The sequence below is a fragment of the Anabrus simplex genome, chromosome 5 (genome assembly GCF_040414725.1).
Source record: "Anabrus simplex isolate iqAnaSimp1 chromosome 5, ASM4041472v1, whole genome shotgun sequence".
Classification (NCBI taxonomy): Eukaryota; Metazoa; Arthropoda; class Insecta; order Orthoptera; family Tettigoniidae; genus Anabrus; species Anabrus simplex.
In genome coordinates, this window is record NC_090269.1 from 391,623,266 (window position 1) to 391,644,744 (window position 21,479).

At 46.3% G+C, this 21,479-nt stretch overlaps 1 protein-coding gene across 1 annotated transcript in view; it reads left to right on the plus strand.

Annotated features, from left to right (window-relative positions):
* Positions 1 to 254: 254 nt before the first annotated feature.
* LOC136874972 (uncharacterized) overlaps positions 255 to 21,479 on the plus strand; it is a 39,354-nt gene continuing 18,129 nt past the window's right edge. Inside the window, exon 1 of the mRNA XM_067148684.2 lies at positions 255 to 374. Within this exon, the coding sequence (XP_067004785.2) occupies positions 255 to 374 (120 nt within the window). The remainder of the gene's footprint in view (positions 375 to 21,479) is intronic.

Sequence of the window (21,479 nt, forward strand, 5' to 3'; positions counted from 1 at the left end):
AGATCATTATGCTAAAACTCAAACCACTGGAACTTTGTGTTGCAGAGAAAGGGCCTTGTCTATCCCCACCAGAGACATTATTTATTATTACTAAAGCTATCACCTCTCAAATTGCGTACCATTCTGAGAATGTGTGACTGGAGGAACACTGATCTTGGCTTAGTCTGATGACCCAGGAAAGGTCATTCCTCTGTATGCCAAGCCAGGCCTATTTAAAGAGGAAAAAAGCTGATAACCGATGACATTCTCTCATCATGTCACCATATGGCTACGTTCAACTGTTCCTGTTTGGCCTGTTCTGCACTTGCGCTGTCAGCGATGAAACTGAGACATGCAGAGACCCCATACCACAAACCAATATTGACATGGATAAGGTAAGGTACAGTAAGTACTCTGATTTCTTTATTGGCATAAATGTATCTTAAGGTTGAGGTTCATCTGAAACTTTCAGTTACGGAAGTTAGTGTTAAAAAGTGTGTGACAGTAGTGTATCACAAGCAACCGTGCAGGTTATGTGAAATATGGAGGGATGGGCGGACAAAAATACCTAACAACAATTCAGGCTGCGATGTAATGTGTGGATGAATGTTCAGACAATATTACCTAGTAACCGTGCACGGTGTGATGTAAGGTGTGGATGGAAGTCCAGACAATGTTACCTAGTAACCGTACAGGCTGCGATGTAAGGTGTCGATGGATGTCCAGACAATGTTACCTACCTAGTAACCGTGAAGGCTGTGATGTAAGGTATGGATGGACGGCCATACATTGTTACCTAGTAAACGTGCAGGCTGTGATGTAGTGTATGGATGGATGTCCAGACAATGTTACCTAACTAGTAACCGTGCAGGCTGTGGTGTAAGGTATGGATGGATGTCCAGACAATGTTACCTAACTAGTATCCGTGCAGGCTGGGATGTAGTGTATGGATGGATGTCCAGACAATGTTACCTAACTAGTAACCGTGCAGGCTGTGATATAATGTGTGGATGGACAAGCATGCATTGTTACCCAGTAACCGTGTAGTGTGTGATTTAAGGTGTGGATGGAAGTCCAGACATTGTTACCTAGTAACCGTGCAGGCTGTGATGTAAGGTATGGGACCGGGTGAGTTGGCGTGCGGTTAGGGTCGCAGAGCTGTGAGCTTGCATTCGGAAGATAGTGGATTCAAACCCCTCTGTCGGCAGCCCTAAAGATGGATTTCCATGGTTTCTCATTTACACATCAGGAAAATAGTGGGGCAATACCTTAATTAAGGCCACGGCCGCTTCCTTCCCACACCTACGCTTTTCCTGTCCCATTGTCGCCGTAAGACCTGTGTTTGGTGGTGTGACGTAAAGCAAGAAAAAAAAATGCAAGGTATGGATGGATGTCAAGACAATGTTACCTAGTAACCGTACAGGCTGTGGTGTAAGGTATGGATGGTCAGCATACATTGTTACGTAGGAACCGTGCAGGCCGTGATGTAAGGTATGGATGGACGGCCATACATTGTTACCTAGGAACCGTGCAGGCTGTGATGTAAGGTATGGATGGCCGGTCGTACATTGTTACCTACGAACCGTGCATACTGTGGTGTAAGGTATGGATGGAAGAGCATACATTGTTACCCACTAACCGTGCAGGCTGTGATGTAAGGTATGGATGTACACTGACTGACAGAGCAAATGCAACACCAAGAAGGAGTGGTCAGAACTTTATGCCAATTGCAGGGTAGACTGACGTCACTGAGGTATGCTCATGATGTGAAATGCGCCGCTGTGCTGCGCACGTAGCGAACGATAAATGGGACACGGCGTTGGCGAATGGCCCACTTCGTACCGTGATTTCTCAGCCGACAGTCATTGTAGAACGTGTTGTCGTGTGCCACAGGACACGTGTATAGCTAAGAATGCCAGGCCGCCGTCAACGGAGGCATTTCCAGCAGACAGACGACTTTACGAGGGGTATGGTGATCGGGCTGAGAAGGGCAGGTTGGTCGCTTCGTCAAATCGCAGCCGATACCCATAGGGATGTGTCCACGGTGCAGCGCCTGTGGCGAAGATGGTTGGCGCAGGGACATGTGGCACGTGCGAGGGGTCCAGGCGCAGCCCGAGTGACGTCAGCACGCGAGGATCGGCGCATCCGCCGCCAAGCGGTGGCAGCCCCGCACGCCACGTCAACCGCCATTCTTCAGCATGTGCAAGACACCCTGGCTGTTCCAATATCGACCAGAACAATTTCCCGTCGATTGGTTGAAGGAGGCCTGCACTCCCGGCGTCCGCTCAGAAGACTACCATTGACTCCACAGCATAGACGTGCACGCCTGGCATGGTGCCGGGCTAGAGCGACTTGGATGAGGGAATGGCGGAACGTCGTGTTCTCCGATGAGTCACGCTTCTGTTCTGTCAGTGATAGTCACCGCAGACGAGTGTGGCGTCGGCGTGGAGAAAGGTCAAATCCGGCAGTAACTGTGGAGCGCCCTACCGCTAGACAACGCGGCATCATGGTTTGGGGCGCTATTGCGTATGATTCCACGTCACCTCTAGTGCGTATTCAAGGCACGTTAAATGCCCAGCGCTACGTGCAGCATCTGCTGCGGCCGGTGGCACTCCCGTACCTTCAGGGGCTGCCCAATGCTCTGATCAGCAGGATAATGCCCGCCCACACACTGCTCGCATCTCCCAACAGGCTCTACGAGGTGTACAGATGCTTCCGTGGCCAGCGTACTCTCCGCATCTCTCACCAATCGAACACGTGTGGGATCTCATTGGACGCCGTTTGCAAACTCTGTCCCAGCCTCGTACGGACGACCAACTGTGGCAAATGGTTGACAGAGAATGGAGAACCATCCCTCAGGACACCATCCGCACTCTTATTGACTCTGTACCTCGACGTGTTTCTGCGTGCATCGCCGCTCGCGGTGGTCCTACATCCTACTAAGTCGATGCCGTGCGCATTGTGTAACCTGCATATCGGTTTGAAATAAACATCAATTATTCGTCCGTGCCGTCTCTGTTTTTTCCTCAACTTTCATCCCTTTCGAACCACTCCTTCTTGGTGTTGCATTTGCTCTGTCAGTCAGTGTATGTCGAGACAATGTTACCTAGTTAACGTGCAGGGTGTGATGTAAGGTATGGATGGATGTCCAGACAATGTTACCTAGTAACCGTGCAGGCTGTGGTGTACGGTATGGATGGACGAACATACATTTTCACCCAGTAACTGTGCAGGCTGTGGTGTAAGGTATGGATATGTCCAGACAATGTTGCCCAGTAACCGTCCAGGGTGTGATGTAAGGTATGGATGGATGTCCAGGCATTGTTACTTAGGAACCGTGCAGGCTGTGATGTAAGATATGGATGGACGGCCATGTTGTTACCTAGGAACTGTGCAGGCTGTTATATAAGGTATGGATTAGAGGCCATATATTATTACCTAGGAACCATGCAGGCTGTGACGTAAGGTATGGATGGACGGACATACATTGCTACCTAGGAACCGTTCAGGCTGTGATGTAAGGTATGGATGGACGGCTATATGGATACCTAGGAACCGTGCAGGCTGTGGTGTAAGGTATGGATATGTCCAGACAATGTTACCCAGTAACCGTGCAGGGTGTGATGTAAGGTATGGATGGATGTCCAGTTAATGTTACCTAGGAACCGTGCAGGCTGTGATGTAAGGTATGGATGGACGGCCATGTTGTTACCTAGGAACTGTGAAGGCTGTTATATAAGGTATGGATTAGAGGCCATATATTATTAACTAGGAACCATGCAGGCTGTGACGTAAGGTATGGATGGACGGACATACATTGCTACCTAGGAACCGTTCAGGCTGTGATGTAAGGTATGGATGGACGGCTATATGGTTACCTAGGAACCGTGCAGGCTGTTATATAATGTATGGATGGGCGGCCATATATTATTACCTAGGATCCGTGCAGGCTGTGATGCAAGGTATGGATGGACGGACATACATTGTTACCTAGGAACCGTGCAGATTGTTATACAAGGTATGGATGGGTGGCCATATATTTTTAGCTAGGAATCGTGCAGGCTTTGATGTAAGGTATGGTTGGACGAGCACACATTGTTACCTAGTTACCGTGCAGGTTGCGATGTAGGGTATGGATGGATGTCCAGACAATGTTACCTAGTAACCGTTCAGGCTGTTATATAAGGTATGAATGGGCGGCCATATATCCTTACCTAGGAACCGTGCAGGTTGTGATGTAAGGTATGGATGGACGGCCGTGTTGTTACGTAGGAAGTGTGCAGGATGTGATGTAAGGCATGGATGGACGGCCATATATTGTTATCTAGTAACCGTGCAGGCTGTGATGTAAGGTATGGATGGATGGTCATACATTGTTACCTAGGAAACGTGCATGCTGTGGTGTAAGGTATGGATGGATGAGCATACATTGTTAATAGTTACCGTGCAGGCTGCGATGTATTGTACGGATGGATGCCCAGAGAATGTTACCTAGTAACCGTGCAGGCTGTTATATAAGGTATGGATGAGCGGCCTTATACAGGGTGGCCCACTTAAACCTTTCACCGCAGATATATCTGGATCAATAAGAGATATTGAAAAATGACTTTCACAGGCATGAAGGCAGGGAAGGGGCTAATTAAAATAAATACTATGAGCCAGTCAAAAACGTAGGAAAATAGTATTTTCAACACCAACTTACTTTTTCTTAAATGGACACCCTGTATTATTTCGTGCCCAATCGTTAATATGGAAAATCACATAAGTAATGGCGTTTGTTTCATCGCAATAGGTCAATTACATCCCGAGATATTGCAACGTGAAGTTGACGCTTGAGATAAACGAAACGCGCAGCAGTTGCACATCCCGAGAGTCAAGCGCGAAACTCACGGTCCTCTTACTCGCGATATGATTACCGTACTACGATGCAACAGGCACTGTACTTACAGTAATGCTATTTGCACTGTTATCAAGAGGGATGAAAATAAGAGAATGGTTTCCTGCCACAGCAAAAGGATATGTAATTAACGGTTTCTCTCCTGCGTGTTTTATTTACCTACACAGTACATTGCAGTACCTGTACTGTACTACTTCAGAATGTACGTAATTCGTACAGCAAAGTTACTGTAACGAAATTCTCTTATTTTCAACCCTCTTGATAGCAGTGCAAATAGAATTAAGTATAGCGCCTGTCGCATTGTAGTACGGCAATCATATCGCGAGTAAGAAGACCGTGAGATTCGTGCTGGAATCTCGGGATGTGCAACTGATGCGCGTTTCGTTCATCTCAAGCGTCAAATTCACGTTGCAATATCTCGGGTTGTAATTGATCTATTGCGATGAAACAAACGCCATTACTTCTGTGATTTTTCATATTAACGACTGCTTAAGAAATAATACAGGGTGTCCATTTAAAAAACGTAAGCTGATGTTGAAAATACTATTTTCCTACGTTTTAGACTGGCTCGTAATATTTACTTTAATTGGCCCCTTCCCTGCCTTCATGCCCGTGAAAGTCATTTTTCAATATCTCTTGTTGTTCCAGATACATCTGCGGTGAAACTTTTAAGTGGGCCACCCTGTATTATTACCTAGAATCCGTGCAGTCTGTGATGTAGGGTATGGATGGACGGCCATGTTGTTACCTAGGAAGTATGCAGGCTGTGATGTAAGGTACGGATGGACAGTCATACCTTGTTACACAATAAGCGTGCTGTCTGTGATGTAAGGTATGGATGCATATACAGACAATGTTATCTTGCAACCGTGCAGGCTGCGGTGTAAGGTATAGATGGACGAGCATACATTGTTACAGCGTGAAGGCTGCGATGTAGTGTATCGATGGATGTCCAGACAATGTTACCTACAGTAGTAATCGTGCAGGGTGTGGTGTAGGGTATGGATGGAAGGCCATACATTGTTACCTGGTAAGCATGCAGTGGTGTAAGGTGTGGATGGACGGCCATACTTTATTTCCTAGTAACCGTGCAGGCTGTGATACAAGGTATGGATGGACGGGCATACATTGTTACCTAGGAACCATGCAGGCTGTGATGTAATGTATGGATGGACGGACATACATTGTTAGCTAGGAACCGTGCATTCTGTGCTGTCAATTATGGATGGGTGGTCATACATTGTTACCTAGGAACCGTGCATACTATATCATATGGCTGAAATTTAGCAGCTGTTGATAGATGGCCCTGACCGATAGACATATTTATGTCCATGTCATTTTCGTAAATTGAAAGATGGTTTCTGTTCTTCCTCTCAGAGGGCATTGGAAATTATCACGTAGAATACATCCATAACTTTGGATCCGTACTTGTGTTGATGAGTGCTACAAATAAGGAATGATTTACAATCGAAATAACTTGTAGAAAATATGTTCCGGTTCGATGTTCAGTTTCTAGTGGTGAAATTTAAGGACCAATATATCTTGTAAGAAGGGCCTTACATCGGAGTGGCGTAATCGAGTGATGTAAGAGCACTGTCACCTGAAGCTAGTACAATCGCCGTGTTAGGCGGCTGACACTGTAGTTCTGGACTCAACCACGTTAGCACTACGTGTGAGATGTCTTGCGATCTATCTAAGTGCCTTCTACAAGATTAAAGTCAAAATAAATCAAATAGCGGACACCTGAGGAAATGATGGTGCGTTGAGTTACGATCACTCCTTTTTTTCGCTAAATTATGCGATGCGTGGGCAACAAATGGTTAAATAATTATCCGAAACGTATTCGAGAAAATAGAGCAACTTTAAGAACTATAAAATGTCCAAAACCAAGAATGCTGAGTTCAAGCTTAAGGTGGCCGAGCTCCGTGAAGCGAGTTCCACAACACTGGAGCTTATCTACTATCCCAGTACCAGTGAGTACAGATACCTTATCATGTGGTACTTACGGCCGAGCCCCGTGAAGCGAAGTCCACATGACTGGAGATCATCTACTGCCCCAACACTAACTATCGTAGACACCTTATCATGTAATACTTACGGCCGAGCCACGTGAAGCGAGGTCCATATGACCAGAGCTCATCTACTGCCCTAATACTACCTACTGCAGATACCTTATCATGTGGTACTTAGGGCCGAGCCTCGTGAAGCGACGACCACATGACTGGAGCTCATCTACTGTCCTAATACTAACTACCGTAGAAACCTTATCATGTGGCACTTACGGCCGAACCTCGTGAAGCGAGTTCCACTTGGCTGGAGCACATCCGCTACCCCAATACAAACTACTTAAGACGGAGCCTCGTGAAGCGAGTTCCACATGACCAGAGCTCATCTACTGCCCTAATACTACCTACTGCAGATACCCTATCATGTGGTACTTACGGCCGAGCCTCGTGAAGCGAGGACCACATGACTACAGCTCATCTACTGTCCTAATACTTGCTACTGCAGATACCTTATCATGTGCTACTTACGGCCGAGCCTCGAGAAGCGAGGTTTACTTGACTAGAGCTGATTACTGTCCTAATACTAGTTACTGCAGATAACTTATAATGTGATACTTACGGCAGAGCCGCGTGAAGAGACTTCCACATGACTGGAACTCATCTACTGCCCCAATACTAGCTGTTGTAGATACCTTATCATATGGCACTTAAGGCCGAACCTCGTGAAGCGAGTTCCACATGGCTGGAGCACATCCGCTGCCCCCATACTAACTACTTTTCCGCTGCCCCCATAATAACTACTTAAGACCGAGCCTCGTGAAGCGAGTTCCACATGACTGGAGCTAATCTACTAAGCCAATACTAACTACTGTAGACACCTTATCATTTTGTATTTACGGCCGAACAACGAGAAGAGAGTTTCACACGCCTGGAATTCATCTACTGCCCCAATAATGGCTACTGTAGATACCTTATCATGTGGTACATACGGCCGTCCCTCGTGCAGCGAGTAACACATGGCTGGAACTCATCCGCTACCCCAATACTAACTACTGTAGATACCGTAACATGCGGAACTGAAGGCCGACCCCCGTGAAGAGGGTTCCACATGACTGGAGCTAATCTACTGCCCCACTGCTAACTACTGTAGATTCCTTATCATTTGGTACTTAAGGGGAATCCTCGTGAAGCGAGTTCCACATGACCGGAAATCATACACTGCCCCAAAACTAACAACTGTAAATACGTTATCAATTGGTACATACGGCCAAGCTTAGTCACGCGAGTTCCACATGATTTTAGCTCATCTACTGCCCTATACTAGCTATTGTATATACATTTACATGTGGCATTTACAGCCGAGCCTCGTGAAGCGAGTTCCACATGACTGGAGCTCATCTATTGTCCCAATACTATCTACTGTAGATACCTTATCACGTGGTACTTAAGGCCGAGCCTAGTGAAGTGATTTCCACTTGACTGGAACTCACCTTTTGCCCCAATACCAGCTACTGTAGACACTTCATGATGTGTTACTTACGGCCGAGCCTGGTGAAGAGATTACCACATGACTGGAGCTCATCTACTGCCCCACTACTAGCTACTGTAGATACGTTATCATATGTTACCTACAGCCGCGCCGCGTGAAGCGAGTTCCACATGACTGGAGCTCATCTACAGCTCCAGTACTTGCTACTGTAGATACTTTATCATGTGGTACTAACGGCCGAGCCTCGTGAAGGGAGTTCCACATGACTGGAGCTCATCTACAGCCCCAATTCTAGGTACTGTAGATACCCTATCACGTGTAATTACGGCCGATCCTCGTGAAGCCAGTTACACATGACAGGAGCTCACCTTCTGCCCCAGTACTAAGTACTGTAGATGCCTTATCATGTTTTACTCACGGCCGAGCCTCCTGAGGCGAGTTCCACGTAAGTGCAGCACATCTACTGCCCCAATACAAACCGCTGCAGATACTTTATCATGTGGTACTTACGGCCAAGCCACGTGAAGATTGTTTATAGCACGACGTGTGAGATATCTTGCGATCTGTCTAAGTGCCTTCTAAAAGATTACAGTGAAAATAAAACAAATAGCGGAAACCTGAGGAAATGGTGGTGCGTTGAGTTACGGTCACTCCTTTATTTCGCTAAATTATGCGATGCGTGGGCAACAAATGGTTAAATATTTATCCGAAACGTATTCGAGAAAAAAAAGCAACTTTAAGCACTATAAAATGTCCAAAACCAGGAATGCTGAGTTCAAGGTTAAGTGGCCGAACTCCGTGAAGCGAGTTCCACATGATTGGAGCTTATCTACTATCCCAGTACCAGTGAGTACAGATACCTTATCATATGGTACTTACGGCCGAGCCTCCTGAGGCGAGTTTCACATGAGTGGAGCACACCTACTGCCCCAATACAATCTGCTTTAGATCCCTTATCATGTGATAATTACGGCCGAGCCTCTGGAAGCGAGGACCACATGACTGGAACAAAGCTACTGCCGCAATACTAACTACTGCAGACATCTTACCATTTCGTACTTGCGGCCAAGCCTCGTGAAGCGAGTTCCAAATGACTGGATCTCATCTACTGCCCCAATGCTATCTACGGTAGATAACGTATCATGTGTTACTTACGGCTGAGGCTCGTGAAGCGAGTTCCACACGACTGGAACTCATCTACTGCCCCAATACTAACTACTGTAGGCACCTGATCATATGGTACTTACGGCCGAGCCCCGTGAAGCGAGTTCCACATTAATAGATCTCATATACTGCCCTAGTACTAGCTACCGTAGATTCCTTATCATGTGGTACTTACGGCCAAACCTCGTGAAGCGAGTTCCACATGATTGGACCTTATCTACTGCCCCATTGCTATCAACTGTACATACCTAATCATGTGTTACTTACGGCCAACCCTCGTGAAGTGAAGTCCACACGACTGGAGCTCATCTACTGCCGCAATACTATCTACGGTAGGTACCTTAACATTTAGTACTTACGGCCAAACCCCTCTAGGGTGTTCCACATGACTGGAGATCATATACTGGCGAATACTAACTACTGTAGACACCCTATCATTTGGTACTTACCGCCAAGCCTCGTGAAGCGAGTTCCGGATGACTGGAGCTCATCTACTACCCCAATACTAGCTACTGTAGGCATCTATCATGTGTTACTTTCGCCGAGCCTCGTGAAGCGAGTTCCACATGACTGGAGATCATCTACTGCCCCAGGACTAGCTACTGTAGATACCTTATCAAGTGGCATATACGGCCGAGTCTCGTGACGTGAGTTCCACGTGACTGGAGCTCATCTACTTCCCCCATACTAACTACTGTATACACCTTATCAAGTGGTACTAACGGTCGAGCCACGTGAGGAGAGTTCCGCATGGTTGGAGCTCATCCGCTGCCCCAATACTAACTACTGTAGATACTTTATCATGTGGTACCTAAGGTCGAGCCTCGTGAAGGGAGTACCACATGACTGGAAATAATCTACTTAACCAGTACTAGCTACTGTGGGTACCTTCTAATTTTTTTGCTTACGGCCAAGCCCCGTGAAGCGAGTTCCACATGACTGGAGTTCATCCACTGCCCAGAATTATTATTGTAGTACCTTATCATGTGGTACTTAAGGCCGAGCCTCGTGAAGCGAGTTCCACATGTTTGGAGATAATCTACTGCCCAGGACTAGCTACTGCAGATAACTTATCATGTGGCATATACGGCCGAGCCACGTGAAGCGAGTTGCACATGGCTGGAGCTCATCCGCTGCCCCTATACTAACTACCGTAGATACCTTATCATATGGTACTTACAACCGAGCTACGTGAAGCGAGTTCCACAATACTGGAGCTCAACTACTGCTCCGGTACTAGCTGCTGTAGATACTTTTTCATGTGGTACTTACATCGAGACTCGTGAAGTGATGTCTACATGACTAGAGCTCATCTACTGCCCCAATACTAAGTACTGTAGACACCTTATAATTTGGTACTTACGGCCGAGCATCGTGAAGCGAGTTCCACATGACTGGAGCTCATCTACTGCCCCAGTACTAGCTAGTGTATGTACCTTTTCTTGTGGCATTTACGGCCGAGCATCTTGAAGGGGGTACCACATGACTGGAGCTCATCTACTACCCAATACTACCTACTGTAGATACCTTATCTAGTGGCGCTTATGGCCGAGCCTTGAGAAGTGCGATCCTCATGACTGGAACTCATCTCTTGCCCCAATACTAGCTACTGTAGATACGTCATCATGTGGCACATACAGTCCTGCCTCGTGAAGCTATTTCCACGTATCTGGAGCTCATCTGCTGACCCGGTACTAATTACCGTGGATACCTTATCATGTGGTACTTACGGCCGAGCGTGCTGAAGCGAGTTCCAGATTACTGGGTCTCATCTACTGCCCCAATACTAACTACTGTAGATTAGTTATCATTTGGTAGTTATGGGGAAGCCTACGAAGCGAGTTCCACTTGACTGGAACTAATCTACTGCCCCAATACTAACTACTATAGATACCTTATCTTTAGCCTAAGTACCTACGGCCATGCCGCGTGAAGCGAGTTCCTCATGACTTTAGCTCATCTACTGCCCCATACTATCCACTGTATATACCTTTCCGTGTGGCATTTACGGCCGAGCGGTGTGAAGCGAGTTCCACATGTCTGGAGGTCATCTACTGCCCCAATATTACCTACTGTAGATACGTTATCACGTGGTACTTATGGCCGAGCCTAGTGAAGCGAGTTCCTCATGACTGGAACTCATCTACTGCCCCAATACTAGCTACTGTAGACACCTATCATGTGTTACTTACGGCCGAGCCTCGAAAAGCGTGTACCACATCACTGGAACTCATCCGCTGCCCAAAACGACTATTGGAGGTACCTTATCATTTGGTACTTAAGGCCGAGCCTCGTGAAGCGAGTTCCACATGACTGGAACACATCAATTGCCCCAATACTAACTACTGCAGATTCCTTACCATTTGGTACTTATGGCCAAGCCTCTTGTAGCGTGTTCCACTTGAATGGAGCTCATAACTGCCAAATAGTAACTATTGCAGACACCTTATCATGTGGCATTTACGGGCAACCTCGTGAAGCGAATTCCACATGGCTGGGGCACATCCGATGCCCCAACACTAACTTCTTAAGTCCGAGCCCCGTGAACCGAGTTCTACATGACTGGACCTAATCTACTACCACAATACTAAGTACTGTAGACACCTTATCATTTGGTACATACGGCCGAGCCACATGATGCGAGTTCCACATGACTCGATCTCATCTACTGACACAACACTTGATACTGTAAAAATCTTATCATGTGGTACTTACGGTCGAGCCGCGTGAGCGAGTTCCACATGGCCGGAGCTCATCCACTGCCCTAATACTAACAACTTAAGACCGAGCCTCATGAAGCGAGTTCCACATGACTGGAGCTAACCTACTACCCCAATAATAAGTACTGTAGACACCTCATCATTTTGTACTTAAAGCCGAGCCATGTGAAGCGAGCTCCACATTACTGGTATCCAGCTACTGCCCCAATACTAGCTACTGTAGATACCGTATCATGTGGTACTTACGGCCGTCCTTCTGGAAGCGAGTAACATATGGTTGGAACTCGTGCGCTGCCCCAATGCTAACTACTGAAGGTACCCTATCATGTGGTACTTATGGCCGAGCCTCGAGAAGCGAGCACCACATGACTGGAGCTAATCAACTACCCCAGTACTACTACCGTAGGTACTTTTACATTTGTTAACAACGGCCGAACAACGTGAAGCGAGTTCCACAGGACTTTAGCTAATCCGCTGCCCAAAAACAAACTATTGTAGATACCTGATCATGTGGTAAATAAGACCGAGTCTCGTGATGCTAGTTCCACATGACTTGAGCTAATCTAGTGCCCCAATACTAACAACTGTAGATATCTTATCATTTGGTACTTATGGCAGAGCATCGTGAAGAGACTTCCACATGATTGGAGCTCATATACTGCCGCATACTAACTACTTTATACACCTTATCATGTAGCACTTACGGCCAAGCCCCTTGAAGCGAGTTCCACATGACTGGAGCTAATCCACTAATCCAATACTAACTACTGTACACACCTTATCATTTGGTACTTACGGCCGAGCATCGTGAAGCGAGTTCCGCATGACTGGAGCTCATCTACTGCCCCAGTACTAGCTACAGTAGATACCATATCATGTGTTACTTAAGGCTGAACACCGTGAAGCGAGTTCCTTATGATTTGGGCTCATCTACTTCTCTAGTACTAGCTACTGTGGATACTTTACCATATGGTACTTACGGCCGAGCATCGTGAAGCGCGTTCCATCAGATTGGAGCTCATCTACTGCTTCAATTCTAGCTACTGTGAATACCTTATCATGTGTTACATAGGCCGAGCCTCGTGAATGGAGTTCCACATGATTGGAGCTCACCTACAACCCCAATACTAGCTACTGTAGATACCTCATCATGTGTTAATTACGGCCGAGCCTCGTTAAGCCAGTTCCACATGACTAGAGCTCACCGTCTGCCCCACTACTAAGTAGTGTAGCTGCCTTATCATGTTTTACTCACGGTCGAACACCCGGAGGCGAGTTACACATGACTGGTGCTCATGTACGGCCCCAATACTAGGTGCTGTAGAAACCTTATCATTTGTTACTAATGCCCGAGCCTCGGGAAGCGAGTTCCACATAACTGGACCCCAGGTACTGCCCCTATACAAACTAATGTAGACTCCTTACCATTTGGTTCTTATGGCCAAGCCTCGTGAAGCGTGTTCCACATGACTGGATCTCATCTACTGCTCCAATACTATCTACTGTAGATAGCTTATCATGTGTTACTTATGGGCGAGCCCCGTGAAGCGAGTTCCACATGACTGGAACAGATCTACTGCCCCAATACTAAGTACTGTAGACAGCTTATAATGTGGCATTTACGGTCGAGCGTCGTGAAGCGAGTTCCACATGACTGGATCTCATCTACTGCCCCAATACTAACTACTGTAGATTAGTTATCATTTCGTAGCTATGGGGAAGCCTCGTGGAGCTAGTTCCACTTGACTGGAGCTGATCTACTGCCCCAATACTAACTCCTGTAGATACCTTATCATTTGGTACCTATGGCCAAGCCTCGCGAAGCGAGTTCCACATGACTTTAGCTCATCTACTGTCCCATACTACTTACTGTATATACCTTTTCGTGTGGCATTTACGGCCGAGCCGCGTGAAGCGAATTCCACATGAATGTTGGTCATCTACTGCCCAATACTAGCATGTGGCATTTACGGTCGAGCACCTTGAAGCGAGTTCGTTATGACTGGAGCTCATCTACTGCCCCAATGCTAGCTATTGTCGATACCTTATCATGTGTTACTTACGGCCGAGCCTCGTGAAGCCACTTCCACATGACTGGGGCACATCGTCTGCCCCAGTACTAAGTTCTGTAGATGCCTTATCATTATTTATTAGGGCCGAGCCCCCTTAGGCGAGTTCCAAGTGCCTGGAGCTCATCTACGGCCGCAATACTAGGTACTGTAGATACCTTATCATGCGTTCCCTACGGCCGAGCCTCGTGAAGCGAGTTCCACATGAGTGGAGCTCATCTACTGCCCCAGTACTAACTGCTGTAGATACCTTATCATGTGGTACTTACGGCCGAGCCTCGGGAAGCGAGTTCCATATGCCTGGAAATCTTCTACTGCCTCAGTACTAGCTACTGTATATGCCTTTTCATGTAGCATTTACGGCCGAGCAACGTGAAGGGAGTTCCACCTGACTCGAGCTCATCTACTGCCTCAATACTAGCTACTGTAGATACCTTATCACGGGGTACTTTTGGCCGAGCCTGGTGATGCGAGTTCCGCATGACTGAAACTCGTCTAGTGCCCCAATACTAGCTACTGTAGATACATTATCATGTCTTACTTACGGCCGAGCCTCGTGAAGCGAGTTCCACATGCCTGGAGCTCTACGACTGCCCCAGTACTAACTACTGTAGACACCTTATTATTTGGTACTTACGGGGAAGCCTCGTGAAGCGAGTTCCACGTGACTGGATACCATCTACTGTTCCAATACTAACTACTGTAGATAACTTATCATTTGGGAGTTACGGCGGTGCCTCGTGAAGCTAGTTCCACGTGAGTGGAGCTATTCTACTGTCCCAATACTGACTACTGTAGCTACCTTATCATTTGGTATTTAAGGCCAAGCCTCCTGAAGCGAATTCCACATGAGTGGAACTCATATACTGCCCTAATACTAACTACTGTATATACTTTATCATTTGCTACTTACGGCCAAGCCTCGTGAAGCGTGTTCCACGTGACTGGAGCTCATCTACTGCCCCGTACTTGCTACTCTATGTACCTTGTCATGTGTTTCTTACGGCCGAGCCTCGTGAAGGGAGTTCTACATACCTGGAGCTCATCTACTGCCCCAATACTAGCTACTGTGGATACCTTATCACGTGGCACTTATGGCCGAGCCTCGTGATGGGCGTTCCACATGGCTGGAGCTCATCTCCTGCCCCAGTACTAGCTACTGTGGATACCTTTTCATGTGGCATTTACGGTCGAGCACCTTGAAGCGAGTTCCACATGACTGCGGCTCATCTGCTGACCCAGTACTAACTGGTGTAGATACCCTAACATCTGTTACTTTTGGCCGAGCCTCGTGAAGCGAGTTTCACATGGCTGGAAGTCATCCGCTGCCCCAGTACTAACTACTGTAGATTCCTTATCAAGTAGTACTTACGGTCGAGCTTCGTGATGCGAGTTCCGCATGACTGAAGCTCATCTACTGCTCCAGTACTAGCTACTGTAGATACCTTATCACGTGTTACTTACGGCCGTGCCTCGTGAAGCCAGTTCCACATGACTGGACCTCATCTACAGCTCCAGTACTATCTACTGTAGATAGCTTATCGTGTGTTACTTACGGCTGAGCCTCGTGAAGCGAGTTCCATATGACTGTAGCCCATGTACTGCCCCAGTGCTAGCTACTTTGATACCTTATCATGTATTAGCAACGGCCGAGCCTCGTGAAGCGAGTTCCTCATGACAGGAGCTCATCTACTGCCGTGGTACTTGCTACTGTAGATACGTTATGTGTTATTACGGCCGAGCCCCGTGAAGCGAGTTCCACATGACTGGAACTCATGTACTGCCCCAATATTAGCTACTGTAGATGCCTTATGATGTGATACTTACGGCCGAGCGTCGTGAAGCTTTTTTTCGCATGACTGGAGCTCATCTACAGCCTCAATACTAGCTACCGTGGATGCCTTATATTGTGGCACTTGAGGCTGTGAGCTTTTTGAACTTTTGTAATATAAATGGTGTCGTGGGTCAGAAATGATCCCGATTTGATAATGAATTTGAAATATACGATATATATTTATTTATTAGAATTTGTTATTGAATATTTGTTAATTCGCATGTTTTAAAGTACGATAATACCGGGTGTGGCAGACGAACTTGCTTATTTGAATTTTGCGCGGCGGAGGGTTTGGGATAGGCACCTTGGGAAAGGGCGCGGTGTACATTTGTCCCTGTGCTTGGTTTAGTGAACATCATGGAGTGGACTAAAGTGGATCACGCGTTCGTTTTCTAGGCAGAATTTTCTAACAGGCGCTCAATCATCGCCACGCAACGTGCATTTCGTACCCATTTCGATATTGCGCCCAATGGTCGTGTTCATGGTCGGCAGTTGATTGTTTCATAGGTTAACCACTTCAGAGAAACTGGTGATGTCAAGAAAACAACCCTTAGGCTACTTTGCTTCTTAAACCCAACGTTGACCGTCCCCATTCCAGTACGGGTCCCACGGTGGAGAGGAGGGGAGCTCTTCGTAGATTATCAGTGTATTCAAGTGTTGTATTAAAGATCTAATTAGAGAACGTATAAGTAATTGAAAAATCCCTAAATAGAGTATGATTTCGGTGTATGGGATCCTCACCTGCAATACTTGATTCGAGAAGTGGTAGAGATCTAAGGGAAAGCAACACGACTTGTCTTCCGACGAAAATCTGGTGTTACGAAAATGATAGACAAACATTGTGCTGGTAAGACTTTGAGGTAAGGAGAAGGAGAAGAACAACTCGACGAAGTACTCCCGTACCGTGCTGCCAGCGGAGGAATAGACGGAGCAACGGTTTTAGACGAAGAAACTTAAATGGAGTTTTTAATAGAAAAGAATGTCTTAATGTAAAGTAAGAATTAGACTGTGGTAAATATTCATTTAGGCATTAGGGACTGAAATATTTTACCGAGGGAAATGTTTGATTACTTTCCATCTTCGTTGAATCATTTAAATGGAATACTATGTAAACAACTAACAGGGAATCTGCCTCCTGGTCGACAAAAGAGTAGCGTTACAAAAATGTTGCAAAGTTTGGGTTGGGAAGAATTGAGAGAAAGAAGAAGAGCTGCTCGACTAAGTGGTATTTTCCGAGCTGTCAGCGGAGAGATGGCGTGGAATGACATTAGTAGACGAATAAGTTTGAGTGGCGTTTATAAAAGTAGGAAAGATCACAATATGAAGATAAAGTTGGAATTCAAGAGGACAAACTGGGGCAAATATTCATTTATAGGAAGGGGAGTTAGGGATTGGAATAACTTACCAAGGGAGACGTTTAATAAATTTCCAATTTCTTTGAAATCATTTAGGAAAGGGCTAGGAAAACAACAGATAGGGAATCTGGCACCTGGGCGACTGCCCTACATGCAGATCAGTATTGATTGATTGATTGATTGATTGATTGACAAACCTACACTGAATAAAATGGAAATTGCAACACCCAGAAGGATTGGTGCTACATTGCTGTAATTGAACATGCAGGACAAGTGTTCGGTTGTGTTTCGATGATTACACTTACAGGTCCCTCTGACCGCAAGTTTGGACAACAATCAATACAGGATGTGCCCACCACGAGCTGCAATACATTGATGCATTCGTCGAGGCATGGAGTCAATAAGGCCCTGGATCGCTTTCTGAGGAATTGTGGCCCATGCTTGCTGCATTGCACGGGTCAGTTGTTCCAGAGTTGTGGGTGGCTGAGGACGGTTGGCCATTTGTCGACCCATCATGTCCCACACATGCTCAATAGGACTGAGGTCCGGGGATCTGGCGGGCCATTCTAAGGTTGTGATGTCGTGGAGAGCTTCTCTGGAGATGCGTGCAGTGTGATCCCGGGCATTGTCCTGCTGAAACATCCCATTAGCAATGTCCGCCATCATAGGGACAACAACTGGATGAGTACCCTATCAACGTACTGTCGAGCAGTCATAGTGCCCTCAACAAGCACTAATTGTGATTTCATATTAAAGCCCCAGACCATAATGTTTGGTGTTGGCCCTGTGTGCCTCTCGACAATAAGATCTGGGCGGCCCCTCTCCGCGGTACGTCGGCGCACACGATTCCGGCGATTACTGCGGGCAAAACAGAAGCGTGATTTATCACTAAAGACGACCCTATGCCATTCGTCGACCCACGTCGATCTTTCTCGACACCAGGCCAGCCTCACACGTCGATGTTGTGGGGTCAATGGAACACCTTCTGCAGGGACACGGGCTCGTAAGCCAGCTGCACGCAGGCGATTACCAACTGTTTGTTGTGTAACGTGGGGTGCCACAGCTGCTCGAATTTGCGCTGCTGTTGCATGGAGTTCCATCCGGGCCATCCGAATGATGCAGCGATCCTCTCTCACAGTTGTCTGTCGCGCTGGGCCTGTGCCAGGTCTACGAGTGTGGGTACCTTCATTTCACCACTGCTGCCATACACGTTGTATGTTGCTATGTTTTGGACATCAATGTATTTTAGAATTAAGGGTTACTTCAATTCAACATTGTAATTCATATTGTAATACTTTTAATGTGTACATAATTCCTATGTTTTTTTACATATTATTACTAAATATGGATTTGTACTCAAACAAATTGTAAAAACAATCCAAATATGACAGGTCTTAACCTTGAGACAATTATGTAGGCTGAAGATGCTTGTAAATAAAGCGAAAAATGTCCCTGTAAATTCGTGTTGTAGTATTATGAACTAGCAACACAAAACCAATTTGTATTGAATAGGTGGATTAAAATAATCACTATATTGCAAGCATTTATAGCAAATTTCAATACGGGTCTAATCATGAGATTAGTTACATGACAGACTGATACCAAAACGAGATGATCAGCATCACATATGAAACAAATAACAATAAGGAAATTTACAGGGTGAGTAGGCCCTGCGGTTAGGAGCGCGCAGCTGTAAGCCTGCATCCGGGTGATAGTGGGTTCGAATCCCACTGTCGGCAGCCCTGAAGATGTTTTTCCGTGTTTTCTCATTTTCACACCAGGAAATTGCTGAGGCTGTACCTTAATTAAGGCAACGGCTGCTTCCTTCCAACTCCTAGCCTTTTCCTATCTTATCGTCGCCATAAGACCTATCTGTCTCGGTGAGACGTAAAGCCATTAGCAAAAAAGATAGGAAATTCTACTGATATAATAAATGTACTGGCACCCAAGGCTTACGATTTTGTGAATGTACCAGGGGTATGCGTGTCTTTTCCGGTTTCACTGAGAGATGGCGCCAGGGAACAGTATGCAGCGTACGAATTGGACACATACGTCAGTTTGTTCGTCTGACATTAGCATACTCATAAGCTGAGTCCGCCAAACACTAGCGTCTAGGGATGGGCTTGAGCACAGCTCGAGCAGCTCGAGCTGAGGACGTCACAGCTCGTTGTAGGTCGAGCAGTACTCGAGCAGGAGTATGGCCCGCCATCTATGAGTGATTTACTTGTACTAAATCAGTTGCGTGGCAATCTTCCTTGCTCTTTGATGTCAAATGCGGCATGTTCATGGTAATAAAATAAGTTTGTAGCGAAATATATTGAATTATTAATGACGAATCCACTAGAATTACAAGAAAATAATACCAACCCTATGTGTCCAGTGATACATTTTCGCAACATGCAATATATACGGATTGTGAGATGTAATTTAAAAATTCTGAAAGTTCAGTTATATCCTATCGGACTCCGGACTTCAATTCTGTTCAATTTTATTATTAATACTATTCTCCCTCCTTTGCCTTTTCCTAATTAGCATATACGGCAGCAAAATAATTGTAAATTGAATGGATGCAAATTAAATATCGCAGGTCCCGTCATACCAATGGTGTATTGTACACGAACACGTCTTCGTGTAGGAGAACTAGTATCATAGCACTGTTGTCCGACTCGTTGGCTGAACGGTCAGCGTACTGGCCTTCGGTTCAGAGGGGTCCCGGGTTGGATTCCCGGCCGGGCCCGGGATTTTAACCTTAATTGGTTAATTCCAATGGCACGGGGGCTGGGAGTATGTGTTGTCTTCATCATCATTTCATCTTCATCACGACACGCAGGTCACCTACGGGTGTCAAATAGAAAGACCTGCCTCTGGCGAGCCGAACCCGTCCTGGGATATCCGGCACTAAACGCCATACGGCATTTCATTTCAAAGCACTGTTATAAAACTGAAAAGAATATGTTATTCAAATTATACATCCAAGGATCAGAAGAACCAGAAATGGAAGTAGCGACCAAATAACGACAGGAAAACCACACAGATATTATCACTATACAGAGCTCATCTTCATGTCGAGCAATCAGTAACATTTGATAACAAAAATGTATTCTGGGCATAGATGGGTTTAATAAACTGATGTGTCCACTACAACTTGTGGTACGTCCGTACTTCTGTAGAATGATCGCTAATTACTCTATTATAATGTAATGCCGGAATATAAAGACCAAAGAGAAAGACTGAAGACGGAAGTGTCGCTCGAGTCACAACACACACGTCCTGTTCAGAGCCTACGTCACGAGGGAATTCTGTGTTGCTGGATCTTGCTCGACCAAGCTCGACACACCAGTTCGTGACCTCAGCACGCGAGCCTGCTCGAGCAGGCGATCGAGTGGCAAATCCCTACTAGCGTCTGTGTTGTATCGTTCAGTGATCATGTTGAAGTATGTGTCTGAGAAAAGGAACATTTGCGGCACGTGTTGCTTTTCTTATTTAATCAAAAGAAATTCATCGTTTGCTGGTAGAAACGTATGGTGAACACACTCCGTCGATTAGAACATGTGAGACATGGTTTCGACAGTTATGATTTCAATGTGAAAGCCTGGATGATGAAATTAACTAACCCCATGGCACTAGAGCCCTGAAGGGCCTTGGCCTACCAAGCGATCGCTGCTCAGCCTGAAGGCCTAAAGATTACGAAGTGTCGTGTGGTCAGCAAGACGAGCCCTCTGGGCCGTTGTTTTTGGCTGTCTAGACCGGGGCCGCTATTTCACCGTTAGATGACTCCTCAATTGTAATCCCGTACGCTGGGTGGACCTCGGAACAGCCCTCAGATCCAGGTAAAAATCCCTGACCTGGCCGCGAATCGAACCCTGATCCCCCGGGCAAGGGGCAGACACGTTACCCCTGTAGGTGAACTAACTATCGGGCTGTGCTAGGAGTAATATAACCACGATACCACACGTTAGTTATGAG